The sequence below is a fragment of the Peromyscus californicus genome, unplaced genomic scaffold (genome assembly GCF_007827085.1).
Source record: "Peromyscus californicus insignis strain IS unplaced genomic scaffold, ASM782708v3 Scaffold_8__1_contigs__length_139910024, whole genome shotgun sequence".
Classification (NCBI taxonomy): Eukaryota; Metazoa; Chordata; class Mammalia; order Rodentia; family Cricetidae; genus Peromyscus; species Peromyscus californicus.
Genome location: NW_026294606.1, coordinates 127,655,038 through 127,676,279, shown reverse-complemented (window position 1 = coordinate 127,676,279; position 21,242 = coordinate 127,655,038). Strand labels below are relative to the sequence as shown.

At 49.6% G+C, this 21,242-nt stretch overlaps 1 protein-coding gene and 1 non-coding gene across 13 annotated transcripts in view; one reads left to right on the top strand and one right to left on the bottom strand.

Annotated features, from left to right (window-relative positions):
• Cacna1a (calcium voltage-gated channel subunit alpha1 A) overlaps positions 1-21,242 on the top strand; it is a 230,576-nt gene that overhangs the window by 151,114 nt on the left and 58,220 nt on the right. For 10 of the 12 annotated variants that reach the window (XM_052726797.1, XM_052726793.1, XM_052726790.1 and 7 more), the window contains exons 22-29: positions 1,126-1,255; positions 2,091-2,150; positions 2,693-2,799; positions 7,045-7,056; positions 10,257-10,356; positions 11,109-11,269; positions 12,202-12,339; positions 14,134-14,335. In XM_052726797.1, coding sequence (XP_052582757.1) covers positions 1,126-1,255; positions 2,091-2,150; positions 2,693-2,799; positions 7,045-7,056; positions 10,257-10,356; positions 11,109-11,269; positions 12,202-12,339; positions 14,134-14,335 — 910 coding nt within the window. The remainder of the gene's footprint in view (positions 1-1,125; positions 1,256-2,090; positions 2,151-2,692; positions 2,800-7,044; positions 7,057-10,256; positions 10,357-11,108; positions 11,270-12,201; positions 12,340-14,133; positions 14,336-21,242) is intronic. The other 2 variants (XM_052726794.1, XM_052726789.1) reach the window with 1 other exon arrangement.
• LOC128104804 (U6 spliceosomal RNA) lies at positions 15,224-15,326 on the bottom strand. Its single transcript, XR_008216107.1, has one exon. It is a non-coding gene; the product is annotated as a U6 spliceosomal RNA (small nuclear RNA).

Below are 21,242 nucleotides of genomic sequence, written 5' to 3'. Positions count from 1 at the left end.
TCTTAGCATTGGAACAGTGAAATCAGGTGAAGCTTGAGCCAGAACAGGCTGCTTCTAATGGCTCCAGGTTTCACTTGTTTGTTTGATTGGTCCTGGGGATGAACCAGGCTTTGCAAGTGCTGGGCAAGCAGTGCGCCAGCTAAGCCCCGGCCCCAGATGTTTTTCTATTGGTGGTGGAAGTGACGGGATTTGGTTTTGTTTTTATCACTGATTGTGTGTGTGTGTGTGTGTGTGTGTGTGTGTGTGTGTGTGTGTGTGTGTGTTCGCCATGGCTCCTGTGTGGAGGTCAGGAGACTCTGGAATCACTGTTCTCCATCTCCATGTGGGTCCAGGGATTGGACACTGGGCACCAGGTTAGCTGAGCACCCTTACATCTCACTGGCCCTTGTCTTTTGTTTTGTTGAGTGTGTGTGTCTTGTTTTGGGGGGTGTGATTTGTTGATGTGTGTGATTTGCTGGTGTGTATGCTTTGTTGTGTGTTTTGTGTATGTATTTTGTTTTCAGACCAGATCTTACTCTGTGACCACACTGGCCTTGAACCCATCCAGGGTCCAGATTGTCTTGAATTCTTAGTGCTTCCCCGGCACAGCCTCCCTGTGCTTGATGACAGACAGGGCCGCCACACTTGGTTTCTTTTTTTAGACGCTAGAATATTTCACACGTGGAAAACCCAGCCTTGAGGTGGCTCAGTGGGTAAAGGGACATGTTGCCAAGCCTACCAACCCAAGTTCAGTTCCCAGAACCCACAGAATCGACTCCCACAAATTGTCCTCTTTCTGCACAGGCAAGCCTTGGCACAGTCACCGTCCCCACACACAAATAAATAATGTAATTAAAAGGATAAATAAATGAGGTCTCCCTGTGTCCTGCAGAATCGTTAGTAGTGATCCCACCAGCTTGGGAAGCCAAGTATTCCAGTTGTTTGGAGGGTAGGAACTCCTCCACAGGCAGCATGACTGTCTCAGGTGGCTGGGGTCTTCCAGCTGCACTGGACTGTGGGACCCAGTGCCGCATCGGGAGTCGATGGCAGACGGTTAGGGTGGGGCAGTGGGATTGGCCTGTGGGACTGGAGGGGAGAGGAAGGGCCCCGAGCCTGGGTCTGAGCGGCTCCCTGCTCTGCCCGCAGCCTTCGCCGGCTGTGCCATTACATCCTGAACCTGCGCTACTTCGAGATGTGCATCCTCATGGTCATTGCCATGAGCAGCATAGCGCTGGCCGCTGAGGACCCTGTGCAGCCCAATGCGCCCCGCAACAACGTGAGTCCTGCCTCTGCTCCCCACTGAAACAACAGACCAGACAGACTACCTCTGAGCCACACCTGCAGTCACTCATTTGGCCTGCAGATCTCTTTTCCTAAGGGAGCAGGAGCCATGGAGGGTTGGAAGCAGACTGACTCGGGTGTCATAACCACCCTCTGCTGGTCATGTTCAGTAATTACCAGCCCTTGAACCTGTAGCTCCGACTCAACCACCACCACCACCCCCACCTCCCACCTCTCACCTCTCACCCCCTCACCCTACCCTCTACCCCACCACCCCACCACACACACACACACACACACACACACACACACACACACACACACACACACGGTGTCCTGGGTGACTCCAGAAGCTAGAGGCAGGGACAAAGGCCGTTTTTACAGGACAGCGAGGGAAGGAAGGAAAGGGTCCATCATCCCAGACTGAGGGGTACCTTTAAAGTGAAAGAGAGCCAGATGGCCAGGTGGCCCCAGAGTTTAGAAGATGCTCCTGGAAACAGGAAAGCCCAGGGTGTGAACACTGGCCAGTCAACCCCACCAACCCAAGGACAGTCACCCCACCGTGGAATGGACTCCTCCAAGGCCCTCTTAGTCCACAAGTGGCTTGGAGGACATGAACCAGGTACTCCTGGTGACCGGCCCTCAGCAGGGCAAGTCGGCAGGATTTGCTGCCATCTCCTGGACACTTTTATTCACAACCTACACATCTTTGGTCCAGCCTGGGAGTGGCTCCTGGGTGGAAGCCCTGCTTCTGGGGAGTTTTCAGAGTGTCCCCACATCCCAGGGCTGCTGGTGGGGTTACCGCAACCCGGCCTTTGTTTGCCCTGCAGGTGCTGCGCTATTTTGACTATGTTTTTACGGGCGTGTTTACCTTTGAGATGGTGATCAAGGTAAGAACTAGTCTGGGGGCTTCCACAGACCTTCCAGAGGAAAGAGGCTCAGTGTGTGAGGGGCGTTCACCAGGCAGTGTGGTGGAGAGAGGGAGGGAGGAGGGGGAGGCAGGTATGGGCAGAGAGGTAAGGCCTGACGGTGACTGGGAGGACTTTGGTGTACACACCATAAGAAGTAAGAGCTGTGGAGAGCTCTGGGCAGAAGAGGGACTCTGCAGGGTCAGGTGGCAGAAGGGGGAATGTCAGAGGCCAAGCAGGCCGTGAGGAGGGCAGGAACCACCGATCACAGAGGAAGTAAGAGGTGGCCACAGTCTTGGGAGGCTGCAAATACAGAGTCTACAAGGCTTGCTGATGCATGGTCTCCTGTGGAGGCTCACTCGAAGCACACTCTGAGACTTAGGCTGAGAGCTGGCACGCGGGGCTCTGTTTCCTCAGAAGAGCCACCTGTCATCCGGACATGAGGCCTGTCAGTCCCTCCTTCCCAGGGGGGTGTTATCCTAGGGAAGGGTTGAGGCTCTGAGCAAACTGTCCTCTCCCCCTAGATGATCGACCTGGGCCTCGTCTTACATCAGGGGGCCTACTTTCGTGATCTGTGGAACATTCTGGACTTCATAGTGGTCAGTGGGGCCCTGGTGGCCTTTGCCTTCACGTAAGTCTCCATGCAAGTCCCCCCCCCCCCCCCCCCGTCTGAGTCCCACTGTCAGATGTGGGTCATATTCTGGAGTTTCGAGATGGGAATGAGAGCTGTGGGCCAGCGGGGGCGGGGGTATGCCCAGTGGAGCTGCAGCTGGCTTTGTGCATGCCATCACCATTAAGGAAGGAAGGAAGGGCCCAGAGCCACCTTCCACTCCTCCCACAGCAAGGTGGAGGCCTCTTGCTGTGCTGCTTCTGGTACTCTTGCCTCTGGAGACATCTCACCACCCTCCTCACAACCCCCCCATGTTGTCTCTTTGGGATGCCCCCGAAAAGACAATCAGAAAGCAAGTGTGCATGAGAGCCCCATCCCAGCGGTGCCCCCAAGGTCCTCACATATACCTGGTGGCCTACTTCTGTGTGTCTCTGTCCTCCCAAGGCTCCTAGGATGCCCTGCCCTCAGCAAGGTCATATGCTATGCACCACTCCATGATGGTACCCTGGTTATAGATGGCAGCTTCAGATATGGCTCCCAAGTTCTGAGTTACTGTTTTAAAATGGCAGCCATTTCAAGATGGCACCCACTTCATTGTGGTGCTGGAGAGCAGGGTAGCCATTCTAAGATGACCTGGAAATTCTTGCCATCATTCCAAGATGACATTGTAGGGTTTAGGGGCCATTTCACGATGGTCCCAGGCCTGGCAATGGTGGTGCACACCAAGATGGTGCCCAGGTTCTAGATGACCATCCAAAATGACCCCTTAGGTCTGGACAGCCATTCCAAAATGGAGTCCAAGTTCTTGAAAACCATTTCAAGACAGTGTTCAAGAAGCAAGCAGCCATCCTGGCTACTGAGTTCTAGGAAGCCATCTCAAACTTGCTCAAGGGGTAAGAAGCAATTCCAGGATGTTAACTGAAAGCTCACCATCATTCCAAGATGATACCTAAGTTCAGAATGGTCATTTCAGAGTGTCACCGGAGGTCTGTGCATTCACTCAATGTGGTATCCAGTATCTCAATGGCCATTCTCAAAGGCACATGACCTCTGGCATCCAAGTTTCTAGGCAGCCATTCCAAGATGGTGCCCAGCCTGAGATGGGGCCCAGTGTAGGTCTAGCTGGAGAGGGAGCCCAAGATCCCTGCAGCACACGCAGTGGCGCTGTCTCCCGCAGCAGACCTCTATATCAGGAGACCTGGCTTGCTCCTCATCCAGAAATCCGTCTTCGGAACCAAAGCTGTGCCTATCACATGGGTCATTCCCAGACAGGAAGGTTTTGCAGGGTCCCTGACCCACCTCGTCAGGCAGAGAGAGGCCTGAGGTTTCTTTGAGCGCTCTCACCAGCTGCCTCCTCAGTAGGCACAGCCTCTCAGCCTGCTCCCTCAGCGGGGACTGAGTGCCTGTTTCATCACAGAGGGCCGGACTGTTACCATTTCCAGGTGGCGGGCTGCAGTGGACCCTCCCAGATGCCCCTGGGGGACAGCAGGGTGTGGTTGTGGTGGACATAAATCAGCATTTCCATAGACTGGGAGCCTGGCTCCCAGGCCTCTTTCCTTTCCATCCACTCTTCTGCCTCTCTCCCTGTCCTTCCTGTATTCTCTTCTCTTCCCTTTTTTTTTTTTTTTCTGGTCCTGAGGGTGGAGCCAGGGGCCTTTGCACTGAGCCCCAAACAGATCTCCCAGCTCTAGGTCAAGTTGTTAATGTTCTCATGAATTCAGTGCAGACATAGTGCTACGCTATGCTTCTAGAATTCCTTGTTTTTTACTTTCTTTTCCAATTCCTATGCAAGGGAAGGTCAGACGAGGGACATCCATGTGCCTGTGCAGGCCGGCAGTTACCATAGAAACTGGCATTGAGGGCGAGAGCCAAGGATTCTCTTGGAACTTGGGTCTTGCTGTGTCCCAACCTCACTACCAAGACCCCACTTGGCCCTGTCACCTCTCACCAAAGACAGAACTGCAGCTTGGTGCAAGCTGGCCAGCACTTTGGTGAAGTTGCTCCTGCGTACCCAACAGCAGAAGCGATCAATGCCAGTTGCTACTTGCTTCCCAAGAGAAGTTTCAGAACCTCCCTTGTCCCCCCGTCCCCAGCAGCAGATTTCTGCTCTCTTGTACCTGAGCTGTCTCAACTTGGGAAGTCTTTGCTTGGTGTCCCCTTGTGGATGTCATGGTAGAGCATCCGCTTGCCATTTCCTTTCTCTGTCCCATGAAGCCGTCTGCTCACAGACAAGGTGGAAAACCCCAGCAGCAGTGAGCGGTGCCTCCCGCTGGGTATAAGTGGCAAGTGAGAGGTTGAAGCAGGAGGATTGCTGATCTAAAGCCAGCCTGAGCTATATAGTACAAATGTCTCAGAAAAGGGAGGAAAGAAGAAAGGGTTCCCCGAGTCTGGTAGCCTCTCAGTGCCTCAGTTTCCCCATGCAGCAAGGTGGAGTGGCTGGAATGAGAGGAAGCACCTTGTGCGTGGTCATCGATGATGCTGTTGCACCAGGGTAGTGATCCCCATTCCACAGATGAGAAACTGAGGCTAAGGCAGGGTGTGTGGAAATGAAATCTAGACCAGCTACCTGTCCACTGGGCCCTTCCTCCCGGGAAGGTCTGGGAGGCCTAGAGCAGGAATGAGAACGAAGGAGGCTGCTCCTTTCTCGGGTAAGAGGTTGAAGCAAGGACTCTGACTGTCTGCCTGTTCTCTCCTCACCCGTATCTGTGTGTGTGATCTGTGTGGGTGTGGGTGTGGGTGTGCATACGTGTGCTGTCCGTCCACTAACCATGCTCCATGCTCCATCATTAACGAGCCATCTCACAAGCTGTCACCATGAGGGACGTCACGCTCAGTCCCATGCTTTGGATCAGTCAGCTGACATCTCACAGCAGCTGCTAGACCATGATCCCACCCTCACTGCCAAGAGTCCATCTGGCACCACCACCCCTCTCCCCAGGGCAAGTCTTCACCCCGCATAGCTGGCAAGAGAGAGTACCTTGATCAAGCCGCTCCTGCACCCTCAAAGCCACACTCCCACCAACCAAAGAAGAGGCCCTCCAGCAACACCCTCAAAACAGCCCTGGCCCAGAGGAAGGGAGATTCAAGCCCAAGATGCATGCACGTGGGTTTGAGTCTCAGTCTGCCACTTTCTGACTGTGTGCCCTTGGAGAAGTCACTCTCCCTGTCTGGGCTTCAGCTTCCTCATCTGGAAAATGGGTACAATGGTGCCATCCTGCAGGTAAATGCAGTGACACAAAACTCAGCAGCACATTAGGGGACCTCCGGCGGGGGATGGAGCTCGGTGATAGTGCTGGCCTGGTGTTCAGGAACTCTGGGTTCATACAAAGGCTGAGGTAGATGCCAGCGCCGTGAGAAGCATTGCTAACACCCAGGGGAAGGCCTGTAGACTTACAGGCAGGTCTGAGAGCCCTGGGCTGGACCTCGGGGGAGGGCCCAGTGGAGATATTTAAAGACATTAAGCCATTCATTGTTGAAAAAAGAAAATTGCTAGGCATAATGTGATGCCTAGAATCCCAGCTCCTCAGGAGGCTGAGACAGGAGGATCATAAGAAAAGGACTGCCAGGAAATTTAGCAAGACCCTGTCTCAAAATAAAAAGTAAAGAAAAGTCTCAAGGTGTGGCTCAGAGGTAGAGCCCGTGCCTAGAATCCCCTGGTGAGGGGCTGGGGGCAGCTCAGCAGTAGAATGCTGACCTAACATGTGTGAAGCCCGGGATCCCATGAGCAACAACTCTCCTTCCAGAAGACTCCATGTACCAGAGTGACACACTTAGCCACATCCCAGCTGCTTACAAGTTTGAGGCAGGAAGGTCAGTTGTTCAGGCCAGTCTGGGCTACATCTTGACATGAGTCAGTATAAGCCAAGGCTACTGATATTGAAGCATCATGAAGACAAACCCATTTTCCAGATGAAGCTTGTTGGCAGTCAAGGCAGCATTCAAACCTCCGTCCTCTCCCCATGAAACTCACCTGCAGCGAGCTGGCTCCTGTGTCGGACCGCTGCAGGAAGCAATCCTGCTCTTGGCAGTGACCGAGTGGCGAGCTCACCCAGGGTAATAGGCAGTCCCAGGGCTGCCTGACTCCTTGGAAATTTGCCTTTGCAAGCTGCTGTCAGGGCCATGCAGGCCCAGTGCAGAGATTAAAGGAGGGGCTGGCTCCCCTGGTCCCCAGGGTCCCAGAGCCCAGTGCCCATGTGTGTCTGCATGTCCTGTGTTCTCTCTGAGGCCGCTCACGATTTGTCTCTCCTTCCGACGCCACCTCACCAGGAGCAGTACACGGTAAAGTCTCTCTCTCTCTCTCTCTCTCTCTCTCTCATTCTGTCTTGTCTCCTGTGCCCCGTTCGCAGCCATGTTGGTTCTGGCCTTCTCTTTCTGTGGCCTTTGTTCTTGCTGGTGTCCTGTTGCTTACTGTGACCAGAGCCTGCTCCCCGGGGGTGGAGGAGTCACGAGGGCCCACAGTCACCTGCCACTGTGACCCCTAGATCTTACCTAGAACAGAAGGGCCACATGCGTTCCTCCTCACATGTGATGTCAGCAGGGCCAAGGAGCTGGGGACAGTAGTCACCCGAGCAGCTGAGGTGTGGAAAATGTGCTTTCCGGGCAGGAGGTGGCCTTTCCACTGAGGAGCATCTGCCTAGCATATCCTTCTAGCCCACTGTGGTAGTATACACCTAGCACTCAGGGACTGGGGCAAGAGAATCTTCTTTCAGGTTAGCCTGATTTACATACTTGTCCCTGCCTCAAAAACAATAATAGATATATAGAAGTCAGTGTTCTTCTTTAATACATAACAAGCAGTTAGAAATAAGAAACACTGATCAGTGGACCAAAGTATATAAGCGGAAATATCAGGGCCGGGTGGTGGTGGAGCACACCTTTAATCCCAACACTCAGGAGGCAGAGGCAGGTGGATCTCTGAGTTTGAGGCTAGCCTGATGTACATAGTTCCAGACTAGCCATAGCTACATAGATAGACCCTTTCTCAAAACAAAAAAGACACCTTAGTTGGTAAAATGTTTGCCATGGAAACATGAGGACCCAAGTTCAGTCTCTGGAGCCCATGTAAAAAGCCTGACATGGGGACACACGTATAAACCCAGCACTGGGGATGGAGAGAGGCAGGTCCCTGGGGCTTTATGACCAGTGAGAGATCCTGTCTCAGAAGATTAGGTGACACCTGAAGAATGTCACCTGAGGTTGACTTGTGGCCTCCACACACCTGCACACATCTACACAGACACATACATACCAAGACAAAAAATTTGACCAAGAGGGCTGAAAGCACAGCAGCCATCACATGCACACACACACACACACACACACACACACACACACACACACACGGCCATAACCAGCTTTCCTCACCATGCCAGGAAATGGTGCTCTCCACCAGAAACCCTGGTGCTAGGCAGTAACCAACAGGGACATATTTGCCCCTGGGACTGCTGCCTTGGTCCAGAGTCCTGAGACCTCACACCAGCTGGGACAGCAGTCAAGATTAAAGAGAACACAGAGGAATTCATCACAAGTTGGGCCTCTGAGGGGTTCCCTGTCAGACACAGTCCGTGTCTAAGTCTGACATCAGAGCTCTCCAGAAACAGCACCAGAGGCTGACAGAGCCCAGAGCTGTCAAGGGAGGCATCAGGAAAGGGAGGTGAGCGTGGCTGGGTAGATGGCGTGCAAAGCCAGCCGGGGCACACCCATCATCCAGCACTCAGGAGCATAACATCAGAGCATCTCAGGGCAACATGGGCTACATGGTGAAAGCTTGTCTCAAGGGAATTTAAGAAAAAATAGAGCTGTGAGATAAACTAGCAAAGGCAGCGAGCCTGGCAACCTGAGTTCAGTTCCTGAGATCTACATAGTGAAAGGAGAGAACCAACTTCCAAATGTTGTCCATGCGTGCTGTGGCACACACATGCCCGCAAAATAAATGTAATTTAAAAGGTTTTTTGACTAGCCAGGAGGTGGTGTTACACGCCTTTAATCCCAGCACTCAGGAGGCAGAGGCAGGTGGATCTCTGAGCTCAAGGTTAGCCTGGTCTACAGAGCAAGTTCCAGGACAGCCAGGGCTACACAGAGAAACCCTGTCTCCAAACAAAAAGGTTTTGTGGCTGGGCATGATGGTGTCACCTTTTAACCCAGCACCCAAGAGGCAACAAACAAACAAAACGAAACCAAAACCCAGGAAGATCTCTGAATCCAAGGCCAGCCTGGCTTACGTTGTGTGCTCCAGGGCCACACAGTAAGACCCTAGCTCCAAAAACAGAAAAAGAAGAAGAAAATTAGAAAGCCAGGGATCGTGCCAGAGGTTAGGCTGTGTAGCAGTCAGCGGGTTGTGATAGATTGCAGAGGGCCTTGGCATGCCAAACAGAAGGTCTGCCTTGCTCCTTAAGAACTCAGATTTTGCCGGGCGGTGGTGGCACACGCCTTTAATCCCAGCACTTGGGAGGCAGAGGCAGGCAGATCTTTGTGAGTTCGAGGCCAGCCTGGACTACCAAGTGAGTCCCAGGAAAGGCGCAAAGCTGCACAGAGAAACCCTGTCTCGAAAAACCAAAAAAAAAAAAAAAAAAAAGAACTCAGATTTGGAAAGGATCCTCAGTAGAATGAAATGGTGACCAGTATGTATGAAAAGGCGGGAAGCAGAAAGATGTGTGAGGTGATATGGTCTGACCCCCGATGAACAGTGGACACTTGGAACAGCACTCTCTGGGGCTTGGGTGTGAAAACAGCAGACAAATATGACTCTGGAATTTGTGTTTGGGCCCTGGGTAGGAATGGGGGGTCCATTGATAGCCCCATGCCATACCACCCCTCTTAGGGAACCGAGTTGTAGGTAGCTGAGAGCCCCTGTGTCTTTGGGGTCTGCATAGCTAAGCCCTACAGGCCCCACTTTTTACCACTGGCAAAGGTAGATGGGTACCTTAGCGACTGAGGCAGCAACAGCCATAGCTGAGGTCGTGTTGGCATCTGAAAGGACCAGCCCCTGGTTACTTAACGTCCTTCAGCTTAGGGGATGTGGAGGGAGATGAGCCATCCCGACTCCTTCAGGAGGGTAGATGTCATCCAACGCTCACCAGCCTCCCAGGCCAAAAGCTTTGCTACAAAGAGCAGTGGAAGAGTTGGTACGAAAGTCTGCACATGGCGGTGCACACTTCAGTCCCAGAACTTGGGAGGCCGGTGAAGGAGGAGCTCTGTAGTTCCCAGCCAGCCACAGCTACATAGGAAGACACTGTCTCAAAAAAAAACTAAAAAGAAAAAAAAAAAGTCAGGGCAGAGGTGGGGTCTTCAACAAACTGTGAGATCAGACCTCTTCAAAGCCATCTGGTTTCCAGGCCATCCATCAGAAAGGGATGGGATATGCCTGGCTCAGCCCAGACCTGGGTCCAGGCAAGTGGGACCACATGGGGTTGTGACCCCTCCCCAGCCTGACTTCCCCTCCATCTCTTCCCTTCCCCAACCCTAACATCCCCCAACAGTGGCAACAGCAAAGGAAAAGACATCAACACCATTAAGTCTCTCCGAGTCCTCCGGGTGCTACGACCTCTAAAGACCATCAAGCGGCTGCCGAAGCTGAAGGTGACTGGGATCGGGAGAGGGACCTTGGGCTGGCCACACACGGATGGGACGGTTGCACATTGCTCCAGAGCCCACACTGAGAAACAGACCGTGGTGTACACTTGGGATCCAAGCACTTGGGGGCTAAGGGGAGACAATCCCAAGTTCCAGGTCAGCCTGGATCCACAGAGGACCTCCATCTCAAAACACACTGAAGGAGAAGCTAACAGCCTCGTGGCCTCTGTATATGGGTTACTTATTGGGCTTGTCAAGTAGATGGCAGCAAAGGGATTGGCTGGCCGAATCTGCCCTAGGTCAGGACTCCCTTTCATGGTCAGCGCAGAGACAGGGCGGACCGTAGTTGGGGAGGCACTACTTCTAGGGCAGCAGAACTATCTAAAAAAGCTGGACATGGGAGATGTATCTCAGTTGGCAAGAGTGCTTGCCTTGTGTACAAGAAGCACTGGGTTCCATATCCAGTGACTCAAACTGGTGGAGGCAGGAGGATTAGAAAATCAAGGCCATCCTTTTTAAGGCCTGCCTGAACTACATGAGATCCTGTCCAAAAATGGTTGTGAGGTGCCTGAAACAGGACACCTGCTGTGTGCACAGCCACCATACTGCTGTTAGGGGACAAGGGTGAGGGAAAGTCGTGCACACGTGGAATCTATCTTCCGCCAATATTTCCAACCCAGCTGTTAGAACCTGCAGGTGCCTCAGGTGTAGAGGGAACAGCCATGCTTCTGGTCTCACGCCTCTATCTCCTGACGCAGGCTGTGTTTGACTGTGTGGTGAACTCACTCAAGAATGTCTTCAACATCCTCATCGTGTACATGCTGTTCATGTTCATCTTCGCTGTGGTAGCTGTGCAGCTCTTCAAGGGCAAGTTCTTCCACTGCACAGATGAGTCCAAGGAATTCGAGAGAGACTGTCGGTGGGTGGGCCATGGTCCCCGGGACACCATGGCAGGGGAGGTCGAGGTACGGGGTCAGTGGTGCAGACACCGAGGCAGAGGAAGGACTCTGGGTCAGCTTGGATCTGGAGTAGGGCTTTTTTAAAGTGTGGTGTGGTGGTACACACCCAGGACCTCGGCACTCAGAAGGCGAAGGCAGGAGGATCACCCTGAGTTTTGAGACCAGCCTGGGTTACAGAGTGAGCTGGGTATTACAGTGTGCATGCTTGGCGTGTGCAAGGCAAGGCACAGGCCCACTCCCTGGCATGAAAAGTAATAACAAGAAGTAAAAGACCTCTGTGATGTGACGCACAGACCTGTCGCCCCAGCCCTCGGGAGGCTGAGATGTGAGGGTGGAGAGGCCCAGACCAGCCTGGGCTACAGAGAGACCCTATCTCATAAAAGAAAAGCAAATGAGAAAGAGTGAGAATCTGGGTCCACAAACCCGGTTAAGCCCTTCTAATCTCCCAGTGACTTTGTCAAGCGGGGCTCTTAACACAAATCCATAGTCCCTCCTTGGGTCATGTCTGAGCAACCCTGTTCAGCTGCTTCCCAGGCACAGTGGCACAGGCCTGTCATTAACTGCTTGGGACATTGAGGCGGGAAGAGCCAGAATTCCCAGCCAGCCTAGGCTATGTTGTGAGACCCTGCCATACAAAAGGGATCCTAGACTCTTGGGTGGTGTTTGGAACTCACTCTTGCCTGTTCTGAAAGGGGCGGCCATCGCCTCCTGAGGTGTGAGGACCCCGAAATAGGCTGTCCTGTGTTTGCCTCCCCATCCTGTGTGTGTCCCCACACCCACACTCAAGCCAGGGTCTCCGGCTCCCACAGGGACAGCGCTGTGCCCCTCCAGGCAGCGCAAATGGCCTTGGGAGGTGGTGGCGCCTTGCTGACTAACCAGCTCTCTGTGACAGAGGCAAGTACCTCCTGTACGAGAAGAATGAGGTGAAGGCCCGGGACCGCGAGTGGAAGAAGTACGAGTTCCACTATGACAACGTGCTCTGGGCCCTGCTCACACTCTTCACCGTGTCCACGGGCGAGGGCTGGCCGCAGTGAGTGGCCCGCACCAAAGGGCAAGGGCTGGGGACCCCAGGAGCAGAGTGGAGGAGGGGGAGAGAAGGGTGTCGGAGCCTGGCCCTGTGCCCAGGGTTGCTCTCACAGTTCGGGGGGCTGTCCACGGGGCTGTGGGCGTGGCTCTGATGCTGAACTCGGGCCTGGCTGTTGGGAAGCCCACGTTACTCCCCCAGCAGCACAAATGTGAACACGAACTTAAAAACAACAGCCTTACTGGGCATGGTGGCCACGACTTTAACCCCAGCATCCCAGTGGCAGAAGCAGAGGGGTCTCTGTGAGCTTGGTGCCACGATGGAGCTCTAGACCATCCAAGGGTGCACAGTGAGACTCAGGACAGACAACACAAGACTGGGAGGTGGCTCTGAACAGGCTGTTCATCCAGAAGACAGGAGCTGAGTGAACTCAGCTCTCACATCAGGTTCACAGCCACCTGCACCTCTAGCAATCTGGTGCCTCTGAGCTCTGAGGGCACTGCACTTTTTTACACAGTTTTAAATAAAAAAATTTTAACAAGTAAAATAAAAATTTAGAAGAAAGAAAGAGCCTCAGGGCTGGGGGGAATGGGTCAGTTGGTAAAGTGCCTGAGTTTGAACCCCAGCACCCACATAACAGCCAGGCATGAAGACACACACCTGGAACCCCACCCAACACTAATCCCAGGGGCTCGGTGGCTGTCTGGCTTAGCTAACCAGCAAGCTCCAGGTTCAGTGACAGACCCTGTCCCCAAGAATAAGGCGGGTCAGCAAGGTAGTTCAACAGGCAAAGGGACCCACGTGTGGAAGAAGGAACTGACTCCCGAAAGTTATCCTCCGACCTCCACATGCACACACCAATAAATCCATTTAAATGTGGCCAGGAATGCTTGCAGCTCTTACAGAGGACCCGAGCAGTTTCCAGCACCCAAATCTGGTGGCTCACACCACCTGTAACTCCAGCTCCAGGGGATTCAGCATCCTCCTCTGGCCTCTGTGGATACCTGCACTCATCTGCCTCCTATGTGCACACATACACACACATACATACACATAATTAAACAAATTTAAAAAGAAGGTCATAGTCACACAGAAATGATTTGTCCAGACAAGGTACCATGTTCATTATGGTGACACACACATTTATCACATCTGCTATACATAGGCAATGCTTAACACCATTTTTTTTCTTTGATTAGAGATTGTTTACAGAGCAAAGACAGTCACGAACACTGCATTCACCAGACACAGAACTTTGTGTGTGTGTGTGTGTGTGTGTGTGTGTGTGTGTGTGTGTGTGTGTGGTGCTGGGAATGGAACCAAGGGCCTTGCACATTCAAGGCACCAAGCCCCACCAAGAGAACTGTTGAACAGTGCACATCCTGTACACCCTTACAGAGCTGTTGTGACCGCACTCCCACACTGCTGCTGAACCTCCTTCATACCCACCACCACCTGTGTTTAAATGTCCCGCTCGGACTGATGCCTGTGGCCAAGATACCCTACCTCATCCATCACCACAAAACTGGCTTTAGATACCAACCAAGTGGTCTTTAGAAGAGTCTCCAAACTGCTGAATGTCAGTTGCCTTGTGTACAAAATGGAGCCAGGAATGACCTCCCCAAAGGCTGCTGGGAAAGTATATGAAATGTTCAGCATTATCTGGCATGTGATCAACCCAGTGCTTCTCAGAAGGCATTGACTGGGTTTCTTTTTCATCTCCTCTTGTTCCCTCTACTCCTGTGTCCCTGACCTTCCCATGCCCTCCGCTGCTCTCCTGTCTCCTTCCCACATTCACAGGGTCCTCAAGCATTCAGTGGATGCCACTTTTGAGAACCAGGGCCCCAGCCCCGGGTACCGCATGGAGATGTCCATCTTCTACGTGGTGTACTTTGTAGTGTTTCCCTTCTTTTTTGTCAACATCTTTGTGGCCTTGATCATCATCACCTTTCAGGAGCAGGGAGACAAGATGATGGAGGAGTACAGCCTGGAGAAAAATGAGGTACCGCTGCCTAGTCGTGTTCCCTGTTTAAAAACTGGTACACAGCCCATTCTCTCTCTCTCTCTCTCTCTCTCTCTCTCTCTCTCTCTCTCTCTCTCTCTCTCACACACACACACACACACACACACACACACACACACACACACAACACACACACACACACGGAGCAAGAAACCTGAATGAGAAAAGAAATAAAAAAGGAAGGACATGACTGCTCCTAGGTATGGTGGAGGAGAAGGTTTATTGTAGATAAAGGGGAGAACATAGACCAGAGGCAGGAACATCTGGGGGAGTCCAGAGTGAACATGACCCTGAGCCTGGCCATGTGATGGAAGGAGGAGGAGAGAGGGAAGAGAAGGGCCTCTCCAAGAGGGGCCAAGAGACTGGGCAAGAGGGTAAAGGGTAGACCAAACAGCCAGGTAACCAAAATGTCTGGATTATATGGGGAAGACCAGTTGAGGGAAGGGCAGCCCAGCCCCTGAACTGGGAAATTTAGGGTAGGAGGCAGGGTATGCCAGCCATGTCCTATAACAGGTTGCGACTGAGGGATTCTGGGAAAACCTGGCAGCCAGGTCTGCTTTGATGTGTTAAATAGGCACCTCAGTTAGCCTTTTGTCCAGGTTTGAGTCCTGACACCCCAGTCTCTTTGTTGATAATGACAAGGGGGAATGCAATCTTTTCTATGGCTACTTCCTGCTGGAATATTGGCCAAGACCTGGAAGAGCAGGTGCTTCACTTGCTGTCCAGGCTCTGTGGGACCATCTGGGGCTAAAGAAGTGCAGGCCACATTGGAGCCGTCTGTGAGGCTGGACCACCTCAGGTGTCTTAGTTAGGATTTCTATTGCTGTGAAGAGACACCATGACCACGGCAACTCTTTTTTTTTTTTTTTAAATATGGAACCTTCACGAATTTGCATGTCATCCTTGCACAGGGGCCATGCTAATCTCTGTATCGTTCCAATTTTAGTATACGTGCTGCCAAAGCGAGCACCACGGCAACTCATAAAGAAAAGGTTTAATTGGGGTGGCTCGCTTACAGTTCAGAGGTTTAGTCCATTGTCATCATGAAGGGAAGTGTAGTGGTGCTGGCTACATCTTGATCAGAAGGCAACAGGAAGTTGCCTGTGACATTGGGAATAATTTGAGTATAGGAGACTTCAAAGCCAACCCCACAGTGGCACACTTCCTTCACAACCGCCTAATACTACCATTCCCTTTGGGTGCCGTTTTCTTTCAAACCACCACCTGGGGCTAGCTACTTGGAAGTCATCTAGGATGACTCAGGCTGGTTGGAAATTCCATCAGAAGTGCATGGGGCTGGTGAGTTTGGAGCAGTTTGCAGTAGCTGATTAGAAATCTGCTGGAACCAATATATTAGGGACAGAAGGTATAGGTAAGGAGTTTAGAGGCAAGTTTTTATCCAGAGTGTACATTTGAAATGCCTAGGTCTGTGGACCTGGTAGTTGCAGGAGGGTGTAAGGGCCCAAGAAAATGCTGAAGAAAGACCCCAGTCTCAAATAGTATGCAAGAACAAAGATCGTCTACTCTGCAGAAACATGCAGCATGCGGGATTGGCCACTTGTACAAATGGCAACCCGGGACAAAGGTGCATAGATCCTTTTAAGCACAGCTAGGGGAATTTCAGGAACAGTTAGGTCATCTCAAACATGATTGGTTAAGCAGGCAGCAGTTATGTTAGCACATTTTTTAATAATTTATTTAATTTTATTTTATGTGCGTTGGTGTGAAGGTGTCAGATCTCCTGGAACTGCAGTTACAGACAGCTGTGAGCTGCCATATGGGTGCTGGGAATTGAACCTGGGTCCTCTGGAATAGCAGCCAATGCTCTTAACCACTGAGCCATCTCTCCAGCCCCATGTTAGCACATTTTTGATAGGGCTAAGGTTCTGGTTTTTTGTCTTTGGATTTATTTGGGCAACTCCAGGCTTGTTTCAGGGTATTACAGGAACTATCTTTTTTTGGTCACTGTCTTGTAATATTGTGGTTCAAGCCTTGTCCTCTCTCTCTCTCTCTCTCTCTCTCTCTCTCTCTCTCTCTCTCTCTCTCTCTCTCATTCCTGCTGTTAGAGGTGTTGTTGGATGAATAGCCCTTTGTTTAAGAAACTGAAACTTGTTTGCTCTTTAAAAAAACTGAAACCTAGATCCAGTTGTAAAATGGGGGAAATTTAGACCTCTCAAGGGGATTCCCAAGACCAAGAAAAGGGGGAGAGATCCTACCTTCAGGAGTCGGCAGGTGGAAAAACTTAAGAGTACTTATCTGGAATCCACTTGACCTGCAAGAGGAGAATTCAACTTGATTCCCCAAAGCTTACAAGAATTTTTTAATTTTATAAAAAGAGATAAAAGTGTTAGTTTGTTTTTTGTGCTGTTGTTGTTGTTTTGAGACAGGGTCTCTATGTAATTCTGGCAGCCCTAGAACTCACTCTATAGAACAGACTGGCCTGAACTCACAAAGATCTACCTGCCTCTGCCTCCTGAGTGCTGGGATTAAAGGCGTGTGCTGCTGCTGCTGCTGCTGCTGCCGCTGCTGCTGCCGCTGCCGCTGCCGCCGCCACCACCGCCACCACCCAGTCACTGTTTGTAATCTGTATTGAAATCCAGATTGGCCTGTCAGTGGTGGCGCACACCTTTAATCCCAGCACTCAGGAGACAGAGGCAGATGGATCTCTTTGAATTCAAGGCCAGCCTGGTCTACACAGTGAGTTTCAGGATAGCCAAGACTACACAGTAAAACCCTGGGTCAGGGGAAAAGAGAGAGAGAGAGAGAGAGAGAGAGAGAGAGAGAGAGAGAGAGAGAGAGAGAGGAGAGGAGAGGAGAGGAGAGGAGAGGAGAGGAGAGGAGAGGAGAGGAGAGGAGAGGAGAGGAGAAAGAAAGAAAGAAAGAAAGAAAGAAAGAAAGAAAGAAAGAAAGAAAGAAAGAAAGAAAGAGAAAGAAAGAAAGAAAAGAAATCCATATTGTAGGAAGAGCAGTATACTCACACCTTTGAGTCATAGTAAAAGCTTGGGGACCCAAAAATGATTCTGTGTTAAAAGCATTGACACTCTTTCCAGAGGGCTGGATATGTAGATTGGACAGAGATGTGTAAACAGGGAGCCTTCTCTCCCCTACCACCTATTCCTAAATACCTGGCAGCCGCTTCCCAAATTACCACACAGAGGCTTTTATTAATTATAAACGTTTGGCCAATTTCTCAGGCTTGTTACTAACTAGCTCTTATATTTAGAGTAACCCACTTCTATTATTTTATGTATTGCCAAGTGGCCATGGTTTTACCAGTCCTCTGGCATCTTGCTTCTTAGGCGGCTGACTTGCGTCTCTCCCTTGACTCTGCCTTTCTTCATCCCAGTTCTCAGTTTGATTGTCCCACCTAACTTCCTGCCTGGCTACTATCCAATCAGCATTTTATTAGCAAATGAGAGTAATACATATTCATAGTGTAGGAAAGAATTTTTCCACAGCATTTCCCCATTTTGTCTAATTAAAAAGGTTTTAACTTGAACTTAGTAAAATTATATGTAACAAAAACAGTTTCAGGTAAGAGCCACAGTCATAATATCCAGTCTATTTGCATTTGGTAAAATCAGAGAAAATACTCCATTTTCTATCTTACCTTGTGAGTTCAAAGTCTTATACTTAATTTGTTTTTTATCATAACTAAGGAAAACTCTCAGTTTAACTATTTAGTCTTTAACTCCATCAAAGACCCCAGAAGGATGAAATGTTACCTAATAACAGGGACATCAGGCTATCTGGACAGTCACCTGAGGCTCCTCTGCAATGTCGGGGCATCTAACTAGAATATCTGACAGACTTTCCTGGGAAGCAGCGAATTCTGAAGGACTGGCCTACCATGTCTTGGCAAAGTTTGGCAGTCGCCTTTCTTTGTATCCTGCTTGTTCAGTTTGGACAGCGTACTGTAGCTGTTGAGGCAAAGTTTTGCCAAAACTCCATATGGAGTGTGTTTTCTTTGATGCTCATCATCTTCTCTGAAGCAGATTGGTGCTGCCAGGAGCAGACTTGTCTCATTGTCATGAAAAGCCTTAGGTTATTTAAACATATTAAATGCCATATTCTGTAGGTATTTGAAGTGTTTGAAGACCATCTATATATCTAAACATATCTGTTTATGACCTTGAAAACATACCTAATATGACTATAAGTTTGACTCTTATAGAGGACTATTAGCCTGTATTTCTTAATTATACATTACATTTTTAAATGAAATACATAAACACAATACCTTAAATAAGAGTAGAAATATACATACAGTATAACAGAAATAATTTTAAATTTGTACCAATAAACTAAAAGCCACACCAATGCAAAATATGTAAGATTAATAGTTATTTTTTGGATTAAAGTAGATTCAATAAGTTACACTTTTATCCTATCACTTCTATATCCCCCCTTTTTCTTTTCAGAAAGAGATCCTTGAATCTAATCTCCTTTGTTTAGCTTTTTTCCTGACCATTATCCATAACAACTTGTAACCAACCCCCCTTTAAATAATAATGAATATTCATAACCCATTTTTGGGGAATGTGGCTGTAATTCTCTAGACTACTTCCTGTTGATTAGGGGCATTAGTAAACTTTGGGGGACCCTGAGAAAGTTTAGGATTATGGTCAAGTCCTGACTGGAGTAGTTTGTGAGGCTGGATCATCTCAGTCAGCAGCCTTGAAGCTGCTCTGGATGCAGAACTCAGAGGAAACTGCAACAGAGGCAGTCTGAGACATTGGATCATCTGGTCCATCCATTCCCATTGGAGACTTTTCAGGGGGTCTTCCTCAGGCAAACCTGACTTTTCTTAACCCAGAATGAATCCAGAGCCTATTATTTCCTGTGGAAATAAAACAGAAACTCTTTCCCAAAGTAACATATCTTTTGACTTAAATTTTGAAGTCAAGATATTTTTAAAATATATGTTGGTTTAATCTAGCAGCTTTCATAATCAAATGTCTCTCAGCAGTTATCACTTGTTCATTAATAGTCAAAAAAATTAAAGACAACACAATAACATACAGTGTCCACTCTCTCTGTGCATTTTCCATCTTTATGTGGCTTATTTCCTTTATATTACTTTACTCCCCCTTTTAAGGTCTTTATTTTATTATTTTTAACCTAAGACTGTATATACTCTTTCTCTTCTCTCTCCCAAGCCTATTTTTTTAACACACTGTAAGCTCTTTAGAGGTTTTTTTCCATCTGAATCTGTCCTCACTGCACCTTCCCATTCTGCATGAGCAAAAATCTGCTGTGTAACTTAGATCGTGGACTGCTGGTGCTGGCTCCCCCTCCGTCAGTCCCCTGAGAGGCTAGTCTCATAGTGAAGGCATGTTTATCGCCAGCTCTGGGAGCCATGTTCATCGCTCCAACACTGTGAAGTTTCTAGGTCCATGCGGCACTGAGTACCATGCCACTGCTGCTCACAGACACCATGTAAGTATTGGCAGCAGGGCCTCTGAAAAGAGCCGCCCATTTTTGCCGCTAGCAGCTAGCACCCAGCCAGGAAGCCGTCTCTTAAAGGGGCCACACCTCTGCTTGCTGCCAGTAGACAGAGCCCACTGGAGAAACGGCAGTTACCAAGAAGCCGAGTTTGACTCCATTTTTGTGTGTTTAGAATCCTCTTTTAAGCTTTGTCAGGTTTCATGTGGAAATTTCAGCCACACATGGGAATGCCATAAGTAATCAGATGTTTCTCTCCCTCCTGCCTGTTCCCAAATACCTAGCAGCCGCTTCCCAAATTATCATACAGAGGTTTATATTAATTATGAATGTTTGGTTGATTGCTCAGGCTTATTACTAACTAGCTTTTACATTTGAATTAACCCATTTCTATTAATTATTGCCAAATAGCAGTGGCTTTACCAGTCCTCTGGCATCTTGCTTCTTGGGCAGCTGGCTTGCATCTCTCCCTCGACTCTGCCCTTCTTCATCCCAGTCCTCAGTTTGATTGTCCCACCTAACTTCCTGCTTGGCTACTGTCCAATCAGTGTTTTATTAGCAAATGAGAATAATACATATTCATAGTGTAGAAAAGGATTGTTCCACAGCAGAGATTTTTTTAGCACAATTGAGAAGGACTTTTAAGTCTATTCATGGAAGACAACCAAAGGAAATTTAAAATCTGAATTTTTGAAGTCTTACTATAACAATAGCATAGAAAGAGGAAGAAATCTGAAACCTTGAACTTTTTCTAGCCAATCATTCACCACAAGATACAGGTGATTGATTACAGAGAACAGCCATTGTAAAGCAAGTTCCTTTAAATAAAGCAATAGTAAAAAATTACTTTGAAACCAGTTTTGTGAGTTTATCTCCTTCCAGAGTCTAGTAACAAGTTAAACTGTCTTCTCAGCTGGAGACCTAATAGCTTTCAGTGAGGTCTGAGGCCTGATTTTACATATGAAGAGAAGGCAGCCATAGCCTTGCAGAGGAACTGGTAAGCTTGCTGCTGTTAAAGCTGCAGTTAGTCAGTATCATCAGATATCTGAGAAGGATGAACTATAGCTGGAATTATAATCCAAATGGCCTGTGTATCAGTTAAAATAACAGACTCACCTACTGCTTAGATGATTACCCTAGGCTCCTGTGATCTCGCTGGCTTTGTTGGAGACAACTATGCCTAGAACAGTGCTTAACTTCAGCTGCCACACAGAGCAGCATGGGCCTTCTGCCACCAGACCCAGGTCTGAGATTTTCTGTGGAGAAGGAACTTGGGAAACTGACCTTACTTTGATGAGGCAGAGCAGGACAGTCCACCCTACAGTGTCCCTAGTTTGTGCAGAGCCTGGCAGCAGGTGAGGAATGGTTTTGCCCAGTGGTTAGCATTACCACAATTGAGGTGGAGTTATTGTGCCCTATCTGTCTTCTTTGGAGACCATGG